Source organism: Amblyomma mixtum, chromosome 10, assembly GCF_055824585.1.
Source record: "Amblyomma mixtum isolate Tamu chromosome 10, ASM5582458v1, whole genome shotgun sequence".
In the NCBI taxonomy this organism is placed as follows: domain Eukaryota; kingdom Metazoa; phylum Arthropoda; class Arachnida; order Ixodida; family Ixodidae; genus Amblyomma; species Amblyomma mixtum.
This window is the reverse complement of record NC_143021.1, coordinates 165,726,822-165,748,661: the sequence shown is the minus strand read 5'-3', so window position 1 is coordinate 165,748,661 and position 21,840 is coordinate 165,726,822. Positions and strand designations below refer to the sequence as shown.

General features: G+C 49.4%; 1 protein-coding gene across 1 annotated transcript; it reads right to left on the bottom strand.

Annotated features, from left to right (window-relative positions):
* Nucleotides 1-6,307: 6,307 nt before the first annotated feature.
* LOC149327640 (uncharacterized) lies at nucleotides 6,308-21,633 on the bottom strand. Its single transcript, XM_089564938.1, has 3 exons — nucleotides 21,488-21,633; nucleotides 7,663-9,533; nucleotides 6,308-6,644 (listed from the first exon to the last, which is right to left on the bottom strand). The coding sequence occupies exons 1-3, from the start codon at nucleotides 21,542-21,544 to the stop codon at nucleotides 6,308-6,310; spliced, it is 2,265 nt and encodes a 754-aa protein (XP_089421064.1). The 5' UTR covers nucleotides 21,545-21,633.
* Between the last annotated feature and the right edge of the window lie 207 nt (nucleotides 21,634-21,840).

The window sequence follows — 21,840 nt, the reverse complement described above, 5'->3', positions numbered from 1 at the left end:
ATGCGCCGAATTTTGTGACACCTGCGCACCACGAAGATAAATTTCAGCCGTTTTACGTTCGTCAAAACGAACTATCGTATGAGCAAGGCTGCATCACGTGGGGCCAACGAGTGATCATTCCGGACGAACTTAGAGAAGCAGTATTAGCATTGCTACATGAAGAACACCCTGGAATGCAAAGGATGGAAATGCTTGCTAGGTCGTTTGTTTGGTGGCCGTTGATTGACAAGAACATTGAAGACACCGTCCGTCAATGTACAGTGTGCCAAATGACCATGCCTGCGAAGGCACCACGGCCATTGCATCCATGGACTTAGCCCACTCGTGTTTGGCAGAGAGTTCATGTCGGTTCCGCCATGAAGGATGGCTCGAACTTGTTCTTTCTATTAGGCTCTTACTTAAAGTGGATAGAAGTAAAATGCCTCCGCACTACGACGACGTCGAAAACAATCGACTGTCTCAAGGAGATATTTGCAGCGTATGGCTACACGGAGGAACTGATCAGCGATAACGGACCTCAGTTTACTGCGCAGCAGTTCTCCAATTTCACCTCTTCTCACGGGATTCGCCACACGCGTACGCCACCGTACCATGCTTCATCGTACGGGGCAGCAGAAAGGCTAGTTCAAACGACAAAAGACATTCTACCCAAGCAAGTGCTTCACGATGATAACCTAAAAGGACCGAACAGAACTCTGCATCAACGACTTAACGACTTCTTGCATGCATACAGGAACACCGCGAATTCCGTAAGAGGAAGAACGCCGGCTGAGCTATTCCTGAAACGACAACCCCGAGTGAAGCTTTCGCTCCTGAAGCCAAGTTTTGTGCAGGACATGCGCAGTTGTCAAGCCAGAGACTCCACTCATCGTAGTGAGGGCCGAGGAAGGGACCCGCAGATGGAATCCGGTGATACAGTTCTCGTCAAGACTACGAGAGGGGAAACCCTCTCATGGGAAGAAGCGGTCGTAGTGCAACGCGTAAGCGACTCTACGTTTGTAGTCAAAGTCGGTGACCAGTTTCGTTTTGTGCATATCGACCACTTGAGACCCAGCTGGATATCGGGTGCAAAGACATCACTCCATTCGGGCATCGCAAAAGAAGCGCATCCCGAGTTCACTCGAAGTGCCGCTGTTCAGTTAGACGTGCCATCAACGCCCTCGGAAAAAGATCCCCCTGCTGACTCCATGACTAGGGGTCCTAGTGCGGACAAGCTGGAGGATGTTCGCTTAGATGACGCCACTTCAAAGGAGGAACCGGCATCGCAGCCTGAGGAAAGACACGTGCCAGCGCAGCCTTCAAGTACCACGGCATCAACCATAGCTACACCTGAAGAGGCCCATTTGCGAAGACGTAATCGCACAAGACGTCCTCCTGATCGCTATCAAGTCTCCAGTTTTGAACGCGGAAAGAAACGCTTGTTGCTTTAATTAAGCAGGAAGGAATGTTCTCTATCGGCCAGCCGGTCTGATAAGATTGTACCAGCAATGATGTGTGCCTGACCTGGATGCAGCGTTATCTATAAAAGTACGCTGCTGCTTCGAATAAAGAGCCTTTTGCGTTGCTGCAACTGAAGCGTCTGTCTGCTGCTTAGAACAGAACACAACCCGTTACTCTCAATTTTTTCTTGTCTATGGTCGATCCCCTACTTTCATCTTGGGAGCCTTTCTTTTCTGTCCCAGTCCCGTCGTCAGCAGCCTCCACAAACAATTTACTTTCCGCATCGCCCACTGCGGAGAACTTCCGCGACTGTACACGGACGCTTGTTATGCTTCTCGAAGCGCAGTTATGACCTTACCTACCGTGCAGTTTCTTATTCCCCAGTTGATCAGGTTCTACTGTGGACACCCGTGCACCCACCAGTGTTAAACTTATGAGCCACTGTATTGGTCTGCATAAAGTTCTTGAACAAACGCCGCCCGTTAACTATCATCTCGTACCCGGTTCACCTGTTACTGATCGTCGCTGTCTTGGCGTCGAGATCGTCCACTTGTCGCGCCTCAAGACCCTTGCTTGTCGACAGTCATCACTGTAACTCGCAAAGAGGATGGTCGCTTTCGTCCGGTGGAGGCGGGGAAGCAATTAGTGCAAGCATGTTTCGTGATCCTCATCTTCATCTGTCTATATTCATCGTCACCTCCCGTGGTCTTCTTCGCGAACGCCATTGCTGCGGGTGGCAAAACGCCTGCTTCGGGCGTTCTCAATTTCATGCTACAAATATTACCCTGTATTACAGTATGCAGATGATATGCTTGTGGTTGCTAGACATAAAGACTATGCGACTGCGTAATTACTTGTTCAACACTATAGCGAGCAAGTCATGGAATGGTTCAGCAGTAACCTAATCACTGTGAACGATAAAAGGAGTCAATCTATTTCCATAGTTATGGTAAGCCAGTTACTCATGATTTACTAGTTTTCCCCTACAGACTAAGCTGTGCACATTCTTGATATGCCGCAGACAAGCATTTCACAACGGTTAAATCAATATGGTGTATTCTTTGAGTGTGACATGTCTTGAAATATTAGGCCTACAAGTGAAGAGAAAAGAGGTGCTCGTTATGGCATACACGATGGAAGCCAACAGCCACCAAACCAAGGAGCATAGGGGATCTTTTTTTATTTGTAGTTCTTCATTAATGGGAGATTATTAAATGCCGATGAAAACACAACCATATGCCGCCGATAGGATCCGAACCTACTACCTTCGAATTTCGCGTCCGGTGCTCCACAAACTGAGCTCCGGCGACGGCTGTTCAGTTGGCTGGTTTTGGGGGTATTTATGTACAGTGTAAGTGAACCTTGAGGGTGTTCACCAGCGCCACGCCCCTCCATAGCGGCGGACGTGGTACGTCCTTTATTGCCGCGAGTGCCACGTAGGAACGTGGTCGAATGGTGAGAGCGGAATCTGTGCGAGAACCATCTTATGTTACCTGTGGCATCAGGGCTGCTAGATTCGAGGCCCTCATGAAACTATTAAGCCTACAAGGTAAGGGAAAATAATTGCTCATTATGGCATACATGAGAGAAGCCAACAGCCACCGAAACCTCTTTTTCCTTTATTTGTAGGATTATACTTTAACGAGGGCCTGGAATCTCGACAGCGTTCGCTCAGTGGTTATGGCGTTCGGCTGCTCACCCGAAAGATGCGGGTTTCATCCCAGCCCCTACAGTAAAATTTCAATGGAGGCGAGATTCTAGAGCCCCGTGTACTGTACGATGTCAATACACGTTAAAGAAACCCAGGTGGTCGAAATTTCCGGAGTCCTTCACTACTGCTACCCTCGTAGCCTGAGTCGCTTCGGGACATTAAACTCCCCAAAACGAAGCTGAATCTGGCAGCCTTGATGCCATATGCACCATAAGAGGGCTGTCACACAGCTTCCACCCTCACCCTTCGACCACTTTCCTACGTGGCACAAACGGTAATACAGGACGTGCCACGTCCGCCGCTATGGACGGATGTGGCGCCGATGAACACTCGTGGTTCGTTTATGCGGCAAATAAATACCTCCAAAGCAGCAGACTGGACCGCCGTCGCCGTAGGTAAGTTCGTAGAGCACCAGACGCGAAATTGGAGGTCGTTGGTTCGGACCCCAGCGGCGGCAGAAGGTTGTTTTTCTTCTGCTTTTATCAATTTCCCATTAATTAAGAACTACAAACAAAAAAGGCATCCCCTATGTCCTTGGTTTCCGAGGCTGTTAGGTTTCGTCATGTATGTTCTCGATAGACAATTGTCTTTCGTGTGTTCTCAGCTCCGTAAAGTCGTGTGTTTTCAGCATTCTATTAAGACCCTTTGGCCTTTGCATGTTCATAAGCAAATTGTGTGCGCTTTAGCCTACAATGTGTTACTCTATGTTGTCTTACTTTTAATTTTTTGGTCAGCCTTTTAGAAAAAGAATGTAAACTGCACATTAGAATTCCCTTTTAATTCGCTAATGCGTGGTTTGTCACGGGTTAAAGAATCAACGCCTTTCAATTTTTGCTTATGCCTGACTTTTCCCATCACTTAAAATGAAACGTTTCTAATTAAATATATCTGGACAAAAAACTTCTGTACACCATACGCTCCGGTTCTTAATCTTCGCACTCGTGATCGCTTATTATACACTAGAGTGTGTACTGGTTCGTAAGCGCTGGTTCTTAACCGAACAGCAAAAGAATTATTTTCCGTTCGTACTGAAAACAAAATTAAAAGGTTCCTTGTTAAGCTACGCTGGTAATTTTAGTATTACGTTTGATAGCTTCTATTTTCCTGTCCTTCTGTCTTTGCTCAAAATATGTCCTTTATTGCATATGGGTAAACCCCGAACAAGATCTTCCGGTGTTTGTGGGTTTGTGGCAAGTGAAATAAATAAATAAATATTAATAAATCAAATAAATATCCGCGACAGCAAATGAATTCCGCGGCGGCACGAACAGGTCAGCTTCGCTGGCAAATGCACAAGAGCACTAGGCTATCGCAGCTTTTTTTTTCTTTAGTGCAAGTTTTGGCAGTGTTTAAATCACCCCAATAAAACACGTTAACAGCACTCGTGTCAGCGCAGCAATTTAAAACTTCTTCGGAGCTGCAAGTTCATCCAACATGGGTAACCACACAGGTGCGTCTAGTTGGGCACGGTAAGCTTACCGCACATACATGACACTTCCTACAAAGTTTTTTCCCACTGGCCCAATGTTTACATCAGACCGAGTAGCACGATGAGGTCGTAAGGGAAGCCTCCTTCGTCACCTATGGGCAAGAACCAAATCCCATACGATGTTATCGGCAGGTCTTTCTTTAAAGTCCTTTGAAGGATGTCCCAATCCAAAACAGGTAGGGTCCCAACATTCGATGAGCACATGTTCAATCGTTTCTGGCTTTTTACGCTAGAAACAATTTACTGCCCATGACACGAAAATTCCAATGTTGTCCAGCCATGTTTTCACTGGAAGTGTGCTGTTATGGAGTTGGAAGAATAAGCTTTTAACGCGTGGTTTCACTTGCATATTTGATTTCACCGTCTTGAGAAAATGCTGCCCGTAGCCGGCGTAGCTTAGCTGTCGTTACATTGGTATGGGTAGCATAACATCGAAAAAATCTTTATAAATTTTATTTTTGATACAGAACTTCAATACTGTAAAGTGAAACTCACTTTTATCAAGCGAAAAGACAAAACAGCTTCGCGCCAAAAACCTTCAAATATCCTTCAAATCCTTAAAATTTGAAATAAGCCGCAAGTGTTTGCGGCTTGCAAAAGTGTGAGACGTGCGTCTGGGACTTGGCTTCAAATCCAGACACTGTGTGCAAGCCACCACTCTCTATGCACTCGTGGTGTGGACACCGGCGCAGTGTGCAGATGGGCTCAGAGATTCTTGACCCCGACTGTACGTTTGTCAAACTTAATACGCTTTGAAGGTACGCGCCAGGTTCTTCGTTGTGCCAGAACAAACCCGCTGCTGCTACCCGTTCCGCTGAAGAAAAATCGCCGACGAATGTTCTATAGGGTTGAGAACAAGACTGCAAAAATTAATAAACCTAATAAATAAAGGCAAGGGCTTATATCATGCCTGAATGACACACTTAGCAACCTAAGAATTCAAATCCGCTAAATATTGTGTAAGAAATTATTTTATTTCGTCGGAAGTACACAGTTTAAATCAGCTCAACTTGCCTATGTATCAGCAGCATCTGTGAGTTGAGCTTGCTTCTTTGGTTTTGTTTCACTACCGCTTATTGGGCGTAATAAAATAAATAATAAAAACTCCCACTGGTGTTGCGGAACCCATAAAACACTTATTAGAGGGTAGGAGATTGAGGACAGTTTTGTTTGTCAGAAAAATTTCCCTCGCCAGATATTTTGTTGTGCAGAAGTCCTTGCGTATTTCTAATTACAAGCATTTCCTCGCGGCAATATGGTCTGTCTCCGTGGCCCACGACGCCAGCTACAAAGTGAAATGTGCGCGTGACTCGTTCATCCCGCAGCTAAAAAGAGCACACAATACGGTTGCGACGCACAGTTGTGCACGCAAACAAAAGATGTCGCGAATGGATGCATAGAAAGTAGCAGTCCTGACTTTTCGAGCAGGATGAATTATCTTGGAGGTCCCCCTTTCGATGGAGTTCCAGATCGATGCCTGGACGAAAAGTGCTAGCAGATGTGGCTTAGGAACGAACTGAGGGGACCCTGTTCAATCCCAATGAAAAATACCAAGGAAAGTTTGTGACACGAGAATTCTGTCAAGTGCACACAATCAGACACGTTTGGACGCAGTCAGAAATTTACGTCCCGTCTTCGTGGCAGCCAACGTCACGTGGAAACACACGTCACTTGGAAACAGTTGGTTCTGCACCGATCAGTGGTCTGCGTACGCTCTCCCCATTCCCCGGGATGACGTCGTCGAGATCTAGGTAGTACCTCACGTGCGCCCAGCAGTCGGCGTCCAGGTCATCCAGTTGAGGACGTCCGTCGTCTCTCGCTCTGCACACGACCCGCTCCCTGACGACGCCCGCAAGCCTCATGAAGTCGCGCATTCCTTGGGTGCCCTTGAGCGCGCGGCGAAGCATCGCAGAGGCCGCGGCCACGCTCAGCGACTTCAGTTCGGCGAGTTCCTCCAGCAGCCCAGGGTGGCGGCACACAGGCTCCAAGGCACGGGCGCAGTACCTGCGGACGAGGGCGCCGCTCTGCGGAGATGTTCCATCCAACAGCGCAAGACACGACCTGCGCGTTGCTGTGCAAAGCTCGGAAAAGTCAAATTGTGCAGCGTGCCGGGGATCACGCTTCAGTGCTCGTCTGCGCCAGCTTGTTCTGACGTATGACGGTTAAAAAAAATAGAAATGAGAAAGTGCCTCCAAAGGCGTGGATGGAGCCATACTGCAGAGAAACAAGAAAAAGTGAGTCCACTGAAGCATGCAACAAGAGGTTCACATTCTTGTGCATGCGCTTAAGTTAATTCTTTCGTCCGCATGTCTGCTTGTATTTATGCTGCTCTATCATTGCTAGTCGCAATGGCCTTATGTGCTTACTTGTTTTCTCAGGTGCCCATACTGTGTATAGTTCATTATTTTATTTACTGATTACATTTATCTTAGTGGTTATGCTCGCTAATTAATGAAGATGTTTTTTCGAGATTCATAATGTAGGTACAAGTGGCTTCCACCAACATGAGCCGGCGCCGCTGCCAGGGCGAACCTCACCGTTCATGTCAATTTCAATAGACGAAAAATAGGAGACCCTGTAACCCCGGAATATTTTCTTTTAAGCTCGTTTCCCTGAAAACAACTCAAGATATATGAACACCATATCATTGAAATTTCGAGCAGTTGCAGCAATAAACCTAACCGAGTTGGAGGTGAAGCTATTGGCTATATTAAGTTTATTTTGTACCTACTGAATAATAAGTGTTTAAGTTGGTGATTTCACTCACAGAGAGCAAAATCTAAGAAAATGCTCTTTCTTATGTACGCTGGCGTCTCCAGTTCGTTATTTTAATTAGGTGCACATTTCGTGGCTCGTAACCTGAAAGCTTTTTAAGGAGGCATTGCAGGTGCAAGTGCATAAAGACGCTTAGTCAATAAATTGATAAACCTTTTCTAGGAGAATTTTAGACTGTTTTGCAAGTAATGTTCTTTCCTCGTATTTGTGAAAAACTTATATGAGCAGCTTATAATGACACACGTACCCGTCACGTCGCCGGCCATCAGCGAATTCCGCGGCGCGCGACACCAGGCCGGAATTCCGCCGCGTCGTGTTCCAGACGGCCAAGCAGTTTGCAGCTGTCTCCGTGTGCATGCCTCCCCTGACGGTGAAGCTGACGAGGGTGTAATTGTCCGCGACATCCGCGGACAAGCGCTGAAGGAAGGCTCCGGTGATGGCCGGGTGGGAGGCGTAGAAGCGCGCCCTTCGCATGTTCCGGCTGGAGCTGATGACGTCAGCCAAGTGTTCCGAGTGCTGTCGACAGAGCACACCGCCGTTGTCAAAGATGCTCACTTGTAGCTGCCTGATGCTAGTGTTCCGAGACAGCGAATGCATCATCGCGGCCCAAGACCTGGCCGCCGCGTCCGTCCTGTCGTCCACGTCAGAGCAGAGAGTCAGCTCAAGCTTCCGGAGCGAATGCGTTGCACCCACGTAATCGGCAACCGCCGAAGACCGGGCCTCGTCACGTATCCAGATGGTGATGTGCATTGACGTTATATGCTCAAAGACAGGCAGTTGCCGCAAAAGCTGTATGGTATCGATCGTCGGCAGGTAAACGTAAATATCGGAGAACGCCTTGCAGTCGATAAAATCGAAGTCTTCAGAGATGTAGTAAGTTCCGAAAGAAACCTTCTCTTCTGCGCCGCTTTGTCTGAGAGAGCTGCACAGCAACATAAATATTTCGCGATTAGTTACATGCACATCAACAGTGACTATTCTCAGACTTTCTTTGGTGGAAAGCACGGCGAAGAATTCGACCCACTGCTGTAAGTTCCAGATGTGGAAAGGAAGCCGGAGTTCTTCTAGTGTCTCGTTCTTGGTCACTGCTTGAAGCAGGCACTGATATTCGCCGTCAGGCTGAATTCGTGAATGATCGCGCAGAGACGTTATGGTGAAGCTGCGCAGGATTTCGTTTTCCTCAAACAACCTGGCCGCCATCTGAGCGCCACCGGAATCTATAGGAATGTATTTAAGGCTCACATTCCGGACCGTCTTGTTTATAAGGAGACCTTCGGCGATTTGGCTGATTGAGCTTCGCCTGTTGTCGATGTCTGCGACGATGTCCATGGAAATTAAAACACCGCTGGTCTTCAGGTATTCCAGGAAGGTGTCGCGACCTGCCTCGCCTATTGCAGATTCGTGAAGTGACAGTTCCTTGACAGTGCTGTTCGATTTTAGGGCGTTGAATAATATCTTCGCGGCGTTGCTATTCATGCGCAGGCCGGGAATCCTTAGCGCGCTGAGCAAACTTGACCTCCAAAGAAGTGCGGCAATACCAGATAGGAAGTCGTCCGGACATTCTGCGAACGTAGAGCATTCCAGTTCTTCGAGGTGTGTAAGCCAGCGAAGGGCGTCGCAAAGCGCTTGCTTCATGGCCGGCCCCCAAAAGTGAAACTTGAGCGTCGTCACAGAGGAGTTGCACCGAAGAGCTTCGCACAGCATCGCTGCGTGTCTGTTCAGCGGATGGGACCTGACGTAGAAAGACCCTATGCAGTGGTGCGCCTTCAGAAGCCAGCAGAGAAGTGTCGCGGCTTCGTCCAGGAGCGTTCCCGCCGGATCTGGCAGGTACAGACCAGGCTCGTCGAAGCTCACCAGGCACAGCTGGGCCCTCTGTCCAGACAAATCTCGCAACTCTACTCTCGCGGGGAAGAGCAGTTCATTCAGGACGTGCATTTGTCCCACGATCTGGCACGTTCGGTGCTGGGACGCTGTGCAGCAAGGTAGACGATCGATGTCAACTCCCGTCAAGCCATATGCGGCGCGCTTTAGATCTCGGAGGGACGGCAGTTTCTCTGTTGGTATTGTTGATGTTGACAGCGTTCCTTCCGCGGATTTCCAAGGCGTTGCCATTTCAAGCTGCGAGGAAAAAGTACGCTTGCTTTATTGCGCTAGCACAAGCCCTAATTCACAAGATATGCCTTTTATCCTTCTAGTCCTCAGGAGGGCAGGTCGGCACCTGCTCAACGGCTTGTGCGCAAATTGCCCAGGTGTATATACATACCTAGGTTTCCATATCTAATTCCCATCAAGTTGCACCCGAGAATATCGCAAGTCCTTAGGGAAAAAGGTGCATAGATTTAGTCAGACCAAATGTGTGATTTCCGATGTATCACGTGTGTATAAATACTCTACTGGTCATGCAAGTGGCTACGCAGACCAGTTTTTCGCAGATGTGGCTGCGTCCTTACTCAAGCAAGTATGCTTTAAGATGAAGCCAAAAGCACGTTTCAGAAAGGTGGGCAGCAAGCCAATGCTCATAGTGTTTCGCAGTGCTCAGCAAAGCAATGCTCATACTGTTTCGCATAGAGTAGTGAGGCCTGCGGAAAGTTTGGTGGCTGTGGTATTATTGTCTCCTTACAAACAATATGCCTTCTGCAAGTATGTTTATAGGCCAACGTTAAAAAAAAATGAAGGAGGCGCCACTGAAACTTTAAAGGAAGCTTTTAATTTTTTTCAGCAGCCTCTGCGCACGTGGCACTCTTGACGGTATTGTGAGACACTTTCATATTGCCACGTATCATTGTAATGTTTGTTCGTTCACGCTCAAGGCTGCAGGAAAGGATTGTTATCACTTTTGTTCGTGGCGCGAGAAGCGACCTGACTAATCTCGATTGATCGCAGCCATGAAGGGCTGCATCTAGGTTTTTCTAGATTACTGTAGATGATCTTGTCCTGTTATCTGGAAGTTTCCTTGCCGCCTTTAAATTGAGCGATGCCGCGAGCGGCGGACATTCGTAGTTCGACGACCGCCGAGCACGCCTGTTGCTTACGCCGCCGCCGAGTGATTCAGTTCTTTTGAGGGCGCAAGTCAGCCCAAATAAAGAGCTTCGTTTGCAAGTATTTCTGGTGTCTTCCTGACCGCTGGACTGCCGTCACTACAACGTGACATCTGGTGGAGGTGCGGGGTAGCCTCCCATGTTCCGGACACCCCCTACAAGTCGAGACGCCAGCCCTTTGAGTCATCTACCGCAGGACCTGAGTCCAGTCCACCGCGCAAGCCGACGCCTGCAAGGGGACGCACCTGAGTTCGGGACCCTGCCGGACCCTACCCGGAAGCGAAAGCAAGTACCAACGTCCATCATGACCTTGCCCCAGACGACCACTCCAATCATTCTGCAGCAGCCCCGGGTGCCACCAACCTTCGACGCTTTGCCTGGCGCCGACCCCGAGGAATGGCTGGAGCAGTTCGACCGTGTGGCTGTCTTCAACAACTGGGACGACGCCATGAAATTTAGGTACGTCTTCTTCGCCCTGGAGGGACCAGCAAGAGTCTGGTTCGAGAATGAGGAAGCCAGCCTTGCCAACTGGGAAACCTTCAAGGAACAGCTTCTGAAGACCTTCACAAACGTCGTGCGAAAGGAGAGAGCCCAGCAGCTGCTACAGTCTCGCATACAACACCCAAACGAGACCGTTGCAGTGTATACTGAGGAGATGAAGCGTCTCTTCCGGCGTGCCGACATGAACATGAAGGAAGAAGAGAAGGTGAAGTTGCTTATGCGAGGAGTTAAAGAGCAACTATTTGCCGGCCTCGTTCGCAACCCACCGAAAAACGTCGCTGAATTCGTAGAAGAGGCATCCACAATGGAGAAAACTCTCGACGCCCGAGCCCGCCAGTATGACCGCCAGCAGCGCTTTTTGTCAGCAAGCTGCATGGACACCGCTAACAATGATAACCTGCGGGAGGTTATACGTGAAGTTGTGCGAGAGGAGCTCCGACGGTTGCTGCCAACGGGAACGCAGCCGCAACTTTCATCGCTCACTGACGTCATCCGGGACGAGGTTCAACAGGCCTTGGGTGTGACGCCGACACCCACGCAGCCTCTGCAGCCCCCAGCCATGACTTACGCCGCAGCTGTGCGCGGTCCTGCACCTCGACGACGGGACCCAAGCCCCTATCGCCCTCAGCCAGCTGCGTTGGACCGCCGCCCACTCGCCCCAACCCGCCCGTCCTACGAGCGACGCGCGCAGCCGAGGAAATGCGACGAGTGGAGAACTCCCGACCAGCGCCGCCCACTATGCTTCCACTGTGGCGAAGCCGGTCACGTCCTCCGGCACTGCCCATACAGAAGACTGGGCATCCGAGGGTTCTCTTACGACGCTCCACGACCCCGACCCGGCCAGCAACCAGCCGAAATCGAGGAGTTTTTACGTCGGGAAGTATACCCATCGCCGAGCCGCCTATCACGTTCCCCGTCGCCATCGTCCCCTCGCTTTGTTTCTCCTAGCCGAGATTACGCCGTGCGTGGACGCTCCCCCAGCCCACGAAGGTTAAACTAAATAAAGCAGCCTCTGGAGGTGAGGTTGCTTCTAAGCGCAATGACAAAGATCCTCCATCGACGAGTACTCAAGACCATGCCTCAACTACGACGACAACACCGACGACGACAACACCGACGACGACAACAACGACGACGACAACACCGACGACGACAACACCGACGACGACAACACCGAAGACGACAACACCGAAGACGACAACACCGACGACGACAACGCCGACGACGACAACGCCGACGACGACAACGCCGACGACGACGACACCGACGACGACGACACCGACGACGACGCGGCCAGACTTGAAGCTTTTACCGCTGCCCAGTGAAGTAACGTCGCAGTACGCCCACCGCAGCCTCACTACTCGACGAAGCCGAGATCGGACACCGAAGACAACGTACAATACCAGAACGCGAACAAGTGACCTTGAAGTTACGGTCGACGGTCACGCGGTTACTGCCTTGGTGGACACGGGAGCTGACTACTCTGTCATGAGTGGCCCACTCGCTGTCCGACTCAGGAAGGTGACAACAACCTGGGATGGCCCGCTGATCCGCACCGCAGGTGGCAACCTGATTACGCCGTCAGGACGCTGCATCGCGAGAGTTACTGTAAATGGGAGAACCTATGCGACAACCTTCCTGATCCTACAGCAATGCTCGAGAGACGTGATTTTGGGAATGGACTTCCTGAACGAACATCGGGCAATCATCGACCTTCGATCTAAGTCGATCAACCTTTCCACGGAAAAAGTCATACCTGTTGCGACGAGCGCGACTCATCACGTTGCCTTAAACGTCCTCGATGAAGCATTGAGCGTGCCGCCCCGATCAAGTGTTCTCGTCGGCATAGGTACTGGAGAAGTCGAAAATGCCGAAGGCGTTATCGAGGGGAACACACAGTTACTCCTGGATCGAGGATTGGGCGTCGCGAGGGGAGTCGCCGAAATCCGAAATGGCCGAGCCCAGGTATTACTAACCAACTTCACCGAAGAATACCGGCATCTAAACAAAGGTACGACGATCGCTTTCCTCGACGAGCTGGCAGACATCAGAGACGTATTTGCCCTACCCGACCAACCTGCAGAACTATCTGAACAAGGCCATCAACCCACGTTCGACATCAACCCAGCATTACCCCGGAGCAGACAAGACCAAATACGCAGTCTTCTTCAAAGGTACACCGATTGCTTCTCATCAGCATCGAATGTGCGACGAACCCGGCTTGCCAAGCACCGCATTGTCACAGATGAACACGCACGACCACTGCGACAGAGCCCCTACCGCGTATCGCCGTTAGAACGCCAAGCTATCCGCAAGCAAGTTGAGGAAATGCTTCGTGACGACGTCATCCAGCCATCGAGGAGCCCCTGGGCAGCACCGGTCGTTCTAGTGAAAAAGAAAGACGGCACCCTTCGCTTTTGCGTCGATTACCGCCGCCTGAACAACATTACGAAGAAGGATGTCTACCCCCTCCCCCGCATCGACGATACACTGGACCGGCTGTGCAACGCTAAGTACTTCTCATCGATGGACCTGAAGAGCGGCTACTGGCAAATTGAAGTCGACGAAAGAGATCGCGAGAAGACTGCGTTCATCACGCCAGACGGACTCTTCGAGTTCAAGGTGATGCCATTCGGCCTCTGCTCTGCCCCAGCGACGTTCCAGCGAGTAATGGATACGGTGCTCGCAGGCTTGAAATGGCAGATTTGCCTAGTCTACTTAGATGACGTTGTTGTCTTCTCCTCAAGCTTTGAAGACCACCTCAGAAGGCTTCGGATAGTGCTGGAAACGATCAAGTCTTCAGGCCTGACACTGAAACGAGAGAAGTGCCACTTCGCTTACGAGGAGCTGCTGTTCCTTGGTCACGTCGTAAGCAAGGATGGAGTTCGCCCAGACCCCAAGAAGACGGCTGCGATCGCAGAGTTTCCACAGCCTAATGACAAGAAGGCTATACGCAGATTCCTTGGATTATGCGCTTATTACCGGCGATTCGTCAAGAACTTTTCGCGCATCGCTGAACCTTTGACCCAACTTACCAAGGCTGACGTGCCTTTTAAATGGGAAAGGCCGCAAGAGGAAGCTTTCAACGAACTGAAGCGCCGCTTACAGTCCCCTCCTGTGCTCGGGCACTTTGATGAAAACGCCGAAACCGAAGTTCATACCGATGCAAGCAGTGTGGGCTTAGGAGCGGTCCTCGTTCAGAAAAAGGGTAGACAGGAGAAGGTTATCGCGTACGCTAGCCGTTCACTGTCGAAAGCCGAGGCCAACTACTCGACCACCGAGAAAGAATGTCTCGCCATTATTTGGGCCACGTCGAAATTTCGCCCCTACCTGTACGGACGACCATTCAAGGTTGTGAGCGATCACCATGCTCTGTGCTGGCTAGCTAATTTGAAAGATCCCTCCGGCCGTCTTGCTCGTTGGAGCCTGCGCCTTCAAGAATTCGACATAACTGTAGTCTACAAATCTGGCCGCAAGCATTCCGACGCAGACTGCTTGTCGCGAGCCGCCGTCGACGCAGCACCGGAAGAGGAAGACGACGACGCTTTCTTAGGACCGGTAAGCGCCAGCAGTTTCGCGCAGCAGCAGCGCTCGGATCCTGAGTTGCAAAGCCTGGTTGATTATCTGCAAGGCAAGACCGCATCGCCTCCCCGAGGGTTCAAGCGCCAACTGTCGTCCTTCGTCCTTCACAATAATGTCCTTCTGAAGAAGAACTTCGCGCCCAACAGGACAGTGCATCTTCTTGTCGTGCCCAAAAATCTCAGGCAAGAAATTATGCAGGCATGTCATGATGAGCCGACTGCAGGGCATCTCGGGATTGCTCGCACGTTGCACCGCATTCAGGAGAAGTACTATTGGCCGCGGCTAGCTACCGACGTTTCGCATTACGTGAAAACGTGCCGTGAGTGTCAACGACGCAAAACGCCTCCGACTAGACCAGCCGGACTCCTGAACCCCATACCACCGCCAACTAAGCCCTTTCAGCAAATCGGGATGGACCTACTCGGCCCCTTTCCTACTTCATCATCAGGTAACAAGTGGGTCATCGTGGCCACCGACTACATGACCCGCTACGCCGAAGCAAAAGCGTTGCCTAGTGGTACCGCAACAGAAGTTGCAAAATTTTTTGTCGAACAAATTCTCCTCCGACACGGCGCACCCGAAGTACTCATCACAGACAGAGGAACAGCATTTACAGCGGAACTGACGCAAGCCATTTTAAAGTACAGCCAGACAAGTCATCGGAGGACAACTGCCTATCATCCGCAAACCAACGGACTCACAGAGCGTCTGAACAAGACCTTCGCAGACATGCTCTCCATGTTCATCGACGCCGAACACAAGACGTGGGACTCTATTCTGCCCTACGTGATCTTCGCCTATAATACTGCCACCCAGGAGACAACCAGGTTTACTCCATTCCAGCTGGTATACGGCAGGAAGCCCACGACAACACTCGACGCAATGCTCCCGCACGTTTCCGACGAAGACAACCTCGACGTCGCCGCCTACCTTCATCGCGCCGAGGAAGCCCGAAGACTTGCACGGCTTCGCATTCAAGACCAGCAGCACACCGACGCCCGACGCTACAATCTGCGCCGACGAGACACGCATTACAAGCCAGGTGATCGGGTTTGGATATGGACGCCAGTTCGCCGCCGCGGATTGAGCGAAAAGTTGCTGCGACGCTACTTTGGCCCGTACAGGGTTCTCCGTCGCATCGGTGACCTCGACTATGAAGTCATCCCCGACGGCCCGACAGCATCTCAGCGACGCCGCCCACGCCCGGAAGTCGTACATGTCATACGCCTGAAGCCATATTATGAACGCTGAAGGACTCGAAGTTTCATTCTCCGTGTTTATTTTCATTTCAAAACGTCGAGACGATGCTTCTTTGGAAGGGGGGTAATGCCACGTATCATTGTAATGTTTGTTCGTTCACGCTCAAGGCTGCAGGAAAGGATTGTTATCACTTTTGTTCGTGGCGCGAGAAGCGACCAGACTAATCTCGATTGATCGCAGCCATGAAGGGCTGCATCTAGGTTTTTCTAGATTACTGTAGATGATCTTGTCCTGTTATCTGGAAGTTTCCTTGCCGCCTTTAAATTGAGCGATGCCGCGAGCGGCGGACATTCGTAGTTCAACGACCGCCGAGCACGCCTGTTGCTTACGCCGCCGCCGAGTGATTCAGTTCTTTTGAGGGCGCAAGTCAGCCCAAATAAAGAGCTTCGTTTGCAAGTATTTCTGGTGTCTTCCTGACCGCTGGACTGCCGTCACTACAACGTGACAATATTGCTGAACACCATTAAGAGGTGAAAGGCTGTTCTCGCAGAGTTAAGTTTTGAGTTCGAGAAAAAACTGAGTGCAAGCAGGAAACGAAAGACGAAATAATGAATCTAAAAAAATCTGAGGGTATCATGAGCGAGGAATACAAGGAAAGTGCACCGCTGGTGCACTTTACACAAGCAGAAAAAAAAACTAAGAGCAGAAAATCAATCTCTGAAAGCCAAGTATGAGGCCTTAGAAACGGAACTGGAGGCTGATAGTGAGAGGATAACTCAGTACGAGAAATACTCGCGAAATGGCAGATTAGAAGTGAAAAGTGTGCCTGTGTGACAAAGCAGAAATCTTGCAGATCCCGGAGAAATTGGCGAGAACTTCGGAGATCCAATCGATGCACCATGCATCGAAATAAGATCACACGCAAATTGTACATCATGTGTCAACTGCCAGAAAATTGCACCACCGAATCACTGTTGTCCAGTTTTCACAACCCAAAAAATGTGACGCCGTCTAAAAAAAGGATAGCTAGCTGTACTCGTGTGCATTGTCTTGGTCTGTGCACCTCAGACCTAGCCTCTGTCCGCGAGCATCAGTGTTCTCAGCTTGTAAGCATGGTGCCAGGAAAACGCGAAGCCGAGTGAAAATTTGGGTTCGAAACGGACAGTTTTTGTGCGAAAAGTTGAACGCTCACTTGTGATAAAAAGTGTGCATCTGGCGTGCCTAAAGTCGTTTAAACAGGTTTGAAGAGCCACGAAGCGATACCACAGAGTTCGATCTTATCCGTCATGGCAACACATCTACACGACTTTGCCACTGGGCAGTTTGAATTTCTTTGGCACTATTGTAATCATAGTTTCAGGAAAGGAAGCCCGTTTCTCGTCTGGAGAGCGGACGCACTTGACACCCCTAAGGTTACATGCGCAGATCTTTCAGGCCAGGCTGCCCTTCCAGTTGATAAATACCATGCAACATATCTTAATCTTTCATGCATCCACGAAGCAAATGCCACTTCTGGCAGTCTAAATACATTGCCCAAATATGATCAGAAAACGATAAGTGTGCGTGTGCCCAGTACTCCTGCCTGCGCATATATAGTTTTTTTGTGCGCGGCCACAAAGCTATGAGCGATCCCGAATCGTTCCTGACTAAAAAAAAAATTTTCTTTCCTCAGGTACGTGGGCACTTCAGCTTTCTTATTTCAGTCTGAAATAACCAATCAATCAACATGATTACATAACAGGGTTTGTTCATGAATTTATATTAATATTTGAAACCGTGATGTTGACTGAAACCTGGTTTACAAGCTATTACGATACCTTGGATATATTTGCGTCTACTACATATTACTTAGTCAGGTAGTCCAAACGCAGTGGAAGCCGGCTTGCCCGCAAGTTTAAAATCCGATTTTTCAATCTCTGATGAAAAATACCTAGCGCTTTCTGTCGTTTGGGGGGGGGGGATACGTTTAGAGTTGTAAATTCCCCATCAGCTGTAAATCAAGATACCTTTTACCAGTTCCTGCAAAACATGTCCGTTTTGCTCAAGCAAACAAATTAAAACTGGTTTTAGGTGGCGACTCAAATTTTATTCCCCTTCACCGCAGCATAGCATCAGATGTATTCACTGTACTCTTTAAGTCACGCGACTTAAGAGTATCACTACAAGGCCAGTGTGCGTCATTGTAGAATCACAATAATTGGTTTGGTTTGGTTTGGTTTATGGGGTTTAACGTCCCAAAGCGACTAAGGCTATGAGAGACGCCGTAGTGGAGGGCTCCGGAAATTTCGACCACCTGGGGTTCTTAACGTGCACTGACATCGCACAGTACACGGGCCTCGAATTTCTCCTCCAAAGAAATTCAATCGCCGCGGCCGGGATCGAACCCGCGTCTTTCGGGACAGCAGCCGAGCACTATAGCCACTGAGCCACCGCGGCGGCGAATCACAATAATTAATAGACGTTATTATCGCCCAATGCCATGCACAACGATATGAAAGCTGGTGTTCTTGCGACTTATATACACGACCACTTACCACTATTAAAGTGTTAGAATGATACTTCTCAAAACAAGGGAAAAGCTGCCTTCAAACGTTCGCAGGCGAGGACGTGACCCTTCGTACGCTTCACCATTTCCGCAATCAACTTAGTGTAACAAATTGGAACGCCGGGTTGGCATCTAACGAAGAAAATGTAATTCTAAATTCTAAATTGGTTTTTGAGGAAAGGAAATGGCGCAGTATCTGTCTCACATATATCGGCGGACACCTGAACCGCGCCGTAAGGGAAGGGAGGAAGGTAGTAGTGCAAAGAAGAAAGAGAGAAAGAGGTGCCGTAGTGAACGTCTCTGGAATAATTTCGACCACCTGGGGATCTTTAACGTGCACTGACATCGGACAGTACACGGGCGTCTCTTGCGTTTCGCCTCCATCGAAACGCGGCCGCCGCGGTTGGGTTCGAACTCGGGTACTCCGGCTCGGTAGACAAAGAAAATGAGGGATATTATATTTTCCTCGCCATTTTCAAGCGTGGGGACATGAACTGTTTTAAATTTAAAAAGTTTAGGAACTCTAAAAAAATACGAAACCATTTTACTCCAGCTGATTTTCTTGCCATAATCCCCAGGAAGACGGCTTTTTATGCGAAATTCTTCACACAGGAAGCCAGAAAATCTCGATGGTTTTAAAAAAGTATTGAATTCACGTGACGCACTTTTTTCTAAGCACAAAACACTAATTTTGAACCCTTTGCTAGGCAAGGCATATACGAACTGCACCAATGAGCTATGGCATACTTGAAATACTATCATGAACAGAAATAAATCGAGAAATGACAATATCCAAATCACACAAAATGACTAAACCATCGAAGGCCCTCAGATCGCAGATGCCGTAAGCCCTCATTGTGCAAACCTGGTAAAAAGTGGACATGATGGACGTGTAACGGCCTACTTAACTAATCCTAAAGAGCATAGTGCATTTTTTTTCCAACCTTTGAGAATGGAATACAGTCGATCTTTGCATCACTCAAGTGTAGCAACGCAAGAGGTATTATTGATCTAAGAATTACAGCGGTCACGTTTGCCAAGACGGCATATTACTGTGCTCGATGACACGTAAAACTAATTTTTGTCATTGGGCGAATTTCTGCGCTTATGAAGCGTGCTAAATTTATCTTCACATGCAAATTACGCGAAAGAAAACTTTTCCAAGTATTGTCCTATACCTGACCTTCCCGTTCGTTGAAACCGCTTGAGAAGGTAGTTGCGATTAGGCTAGATTGTTTCTCTAATAAGTGTTCATTAATTGCTCGTTTTCAGCTTGGCAATGTCTTAGCATCTGTAAGATCATGACTTGCCAAAAGAATACGACGCGTTGCTAAAAAAAATTTGTTGTGTTTTTCTGTATTTGAACCTAAGCGTGCAGGACAGAAACATATTGAGGCCGCAGGTATTCAGTTTGTGTAATGATGGCAGTGAATCTAACTAGCCAGTTACAGTTTATTGTATATGCCGATGGGACAAGTGTTTTTATACAGTCTGATAACCCTAGCCAACTGTACCGTGTTGTGAATTCAGCACTTGAGAAATGGGACGAACAGCGCAGAGAAATTCGTTATCACTGAAGGCTTTTTATAGTTTTTTTGGGGCAAGGAAATGGCGCCGTTATTGTCTCACACCTCCTAATTAATTGCAGACACAAGGACAGAACTGGTGCACAACAAGCTGAAGAAGTGAACTCAGCGTTCGCCCGCAAGCATCACGACACTGCAGGAGTATATGCAACAATGGCTGTCCGTTATCTCACGAAATTCAAGTGAAAAAAAAAATTGTTCTGTCAGCATCGCCTGTGGCACAACAAGCTTAATCCAATTTGAAATAAATATTCGTGAGGACGAATGCACTGAGATCAACTGCCAGAAGGGAAACGTCGCCCGATGTTCTACAAATACAGGTCAACACGGCACGCCTCCAGGCCACTTGGAAAACGAATTCAGTTACAGACACGAGCGACAATCTGGCCGGAGGCACAGGTGCTCCGTTCTCTAAGAATTGCGCCTACATTTAAGTGAACTACGGCGGCAGTAATGGCGTCGGGGTAGACCACCCCCCTCGGCTTCGGGCGGCTCTGCATTCGACTACCGGCCGGCCACCGACCGATTTTTATAAGTGGGTGCAATCCATTCCCGGCCTGGTGCCCGGCTTCCCAGGTTTGGATAGCTTGGGACGGTGGCCTGCGCCTTCTAATCCTTGCTTTGCATGAGCCTGGAACAGGAACTTGTTCAGAAAACGGCCGCATGTGAGCTTTACATTAAGAAACGGATATAAGTTGTTCGACGACGGAGTGAATCACTGCCCCGTCAACGCAATGGTTCATTCCAAGACTCCTTCCCAAGCATTCCACCCTAGAAGACCCCAAAACTATGGCGGGAAAAAATCTTGTACCCATTAGAAAACCGGCGCGTACATGACGGCACCCGGGGTGGAACCCAGCACCACCCGAATGCGAGGCGGATGCCCTGCCACTAGTCCATCGCTTCGCTACCACAAGGCCATTGCAGACACAGGTCACTGTACTTATATATAACTCTTTTATGCGAAAGAGCCTCATCATCATCAGCCTGACTACGCCCACTGCAGGGCAAAGGCCTCTCCCAGGGCTCTCCAATTGGTTGGTTGGTTTGACTGGTTTATGGGGTTTAACGTCCCAAAGCGACTAAGGCTATGAGAGAAGCCGTAGTGGAGGGCTCCGGAAATTTTGACCACCTGGGGTTCTTTAACGTGCACTGACATCGCACAGTACACGGGTCTCTAGAATTTCTCCTCCAAAGAAATTCGACCGCCGCGGCCGGGATCGAACCCGCGTCTTTCGGGTCAGCAGCTGAGCACCATAACCACTGAGCCACCGCGGCGGCGCTCTCCAATTAGCCCTGTCCTTCACCAGTTGAGGCTACCGTATTCCCGCAAAACTTCTCAATCTCATCCGCCCACCTAACTCTCTGCCGCCCCCTGCTACGCTTGCCTTCTCTTGGAATCCACTCCGTTACCCTTAAGGACTAGCGGTTATCTTGCCTTCGCATTACATGCCGTGCCCAAGCCCACGTCTTCCTCTCGATTTGGGCTAGGATGTCATTAACCCGCGTTTGTTCCCTCACCCACTCCGCCCGCTTCCGATCTCTAAACATTAAGAGCACATTTGCGCAAACGAAAAAAAAATGCAGGAGCACCAGTCATGTACACTTCAGGACACTCACCGCACAGAGGCCGTCCCCGGTTTCTTTAACTTCTTCGCTTTCTTCTTCTTGCCGCATCAAACCGCTTCTAGAACCAGTTGCAGCGTCCTTTGCTTCTACTGTGCAGCGATTTGTCTGGTAGTGGTGGTAAAACCTTATCTTCGACAAAGGTGGAAGTTTTCTCTTTAGTACATCGAGTGGGTTCTCGGTTCTTTTCGTCAACTTCACCTCTTTGCTTCAGTGCTGGTTGAGCGAAGTAGTCAGGAGCCCTTGTTGTTGTTGGTTGGTTGGTTGGTGGGTGTCTTTCCTTTCTTCACAAGAAAGGGCAATTCGGCCAGTTCGTACAGATTCATACTTGCACTGCTAAGTGTCAC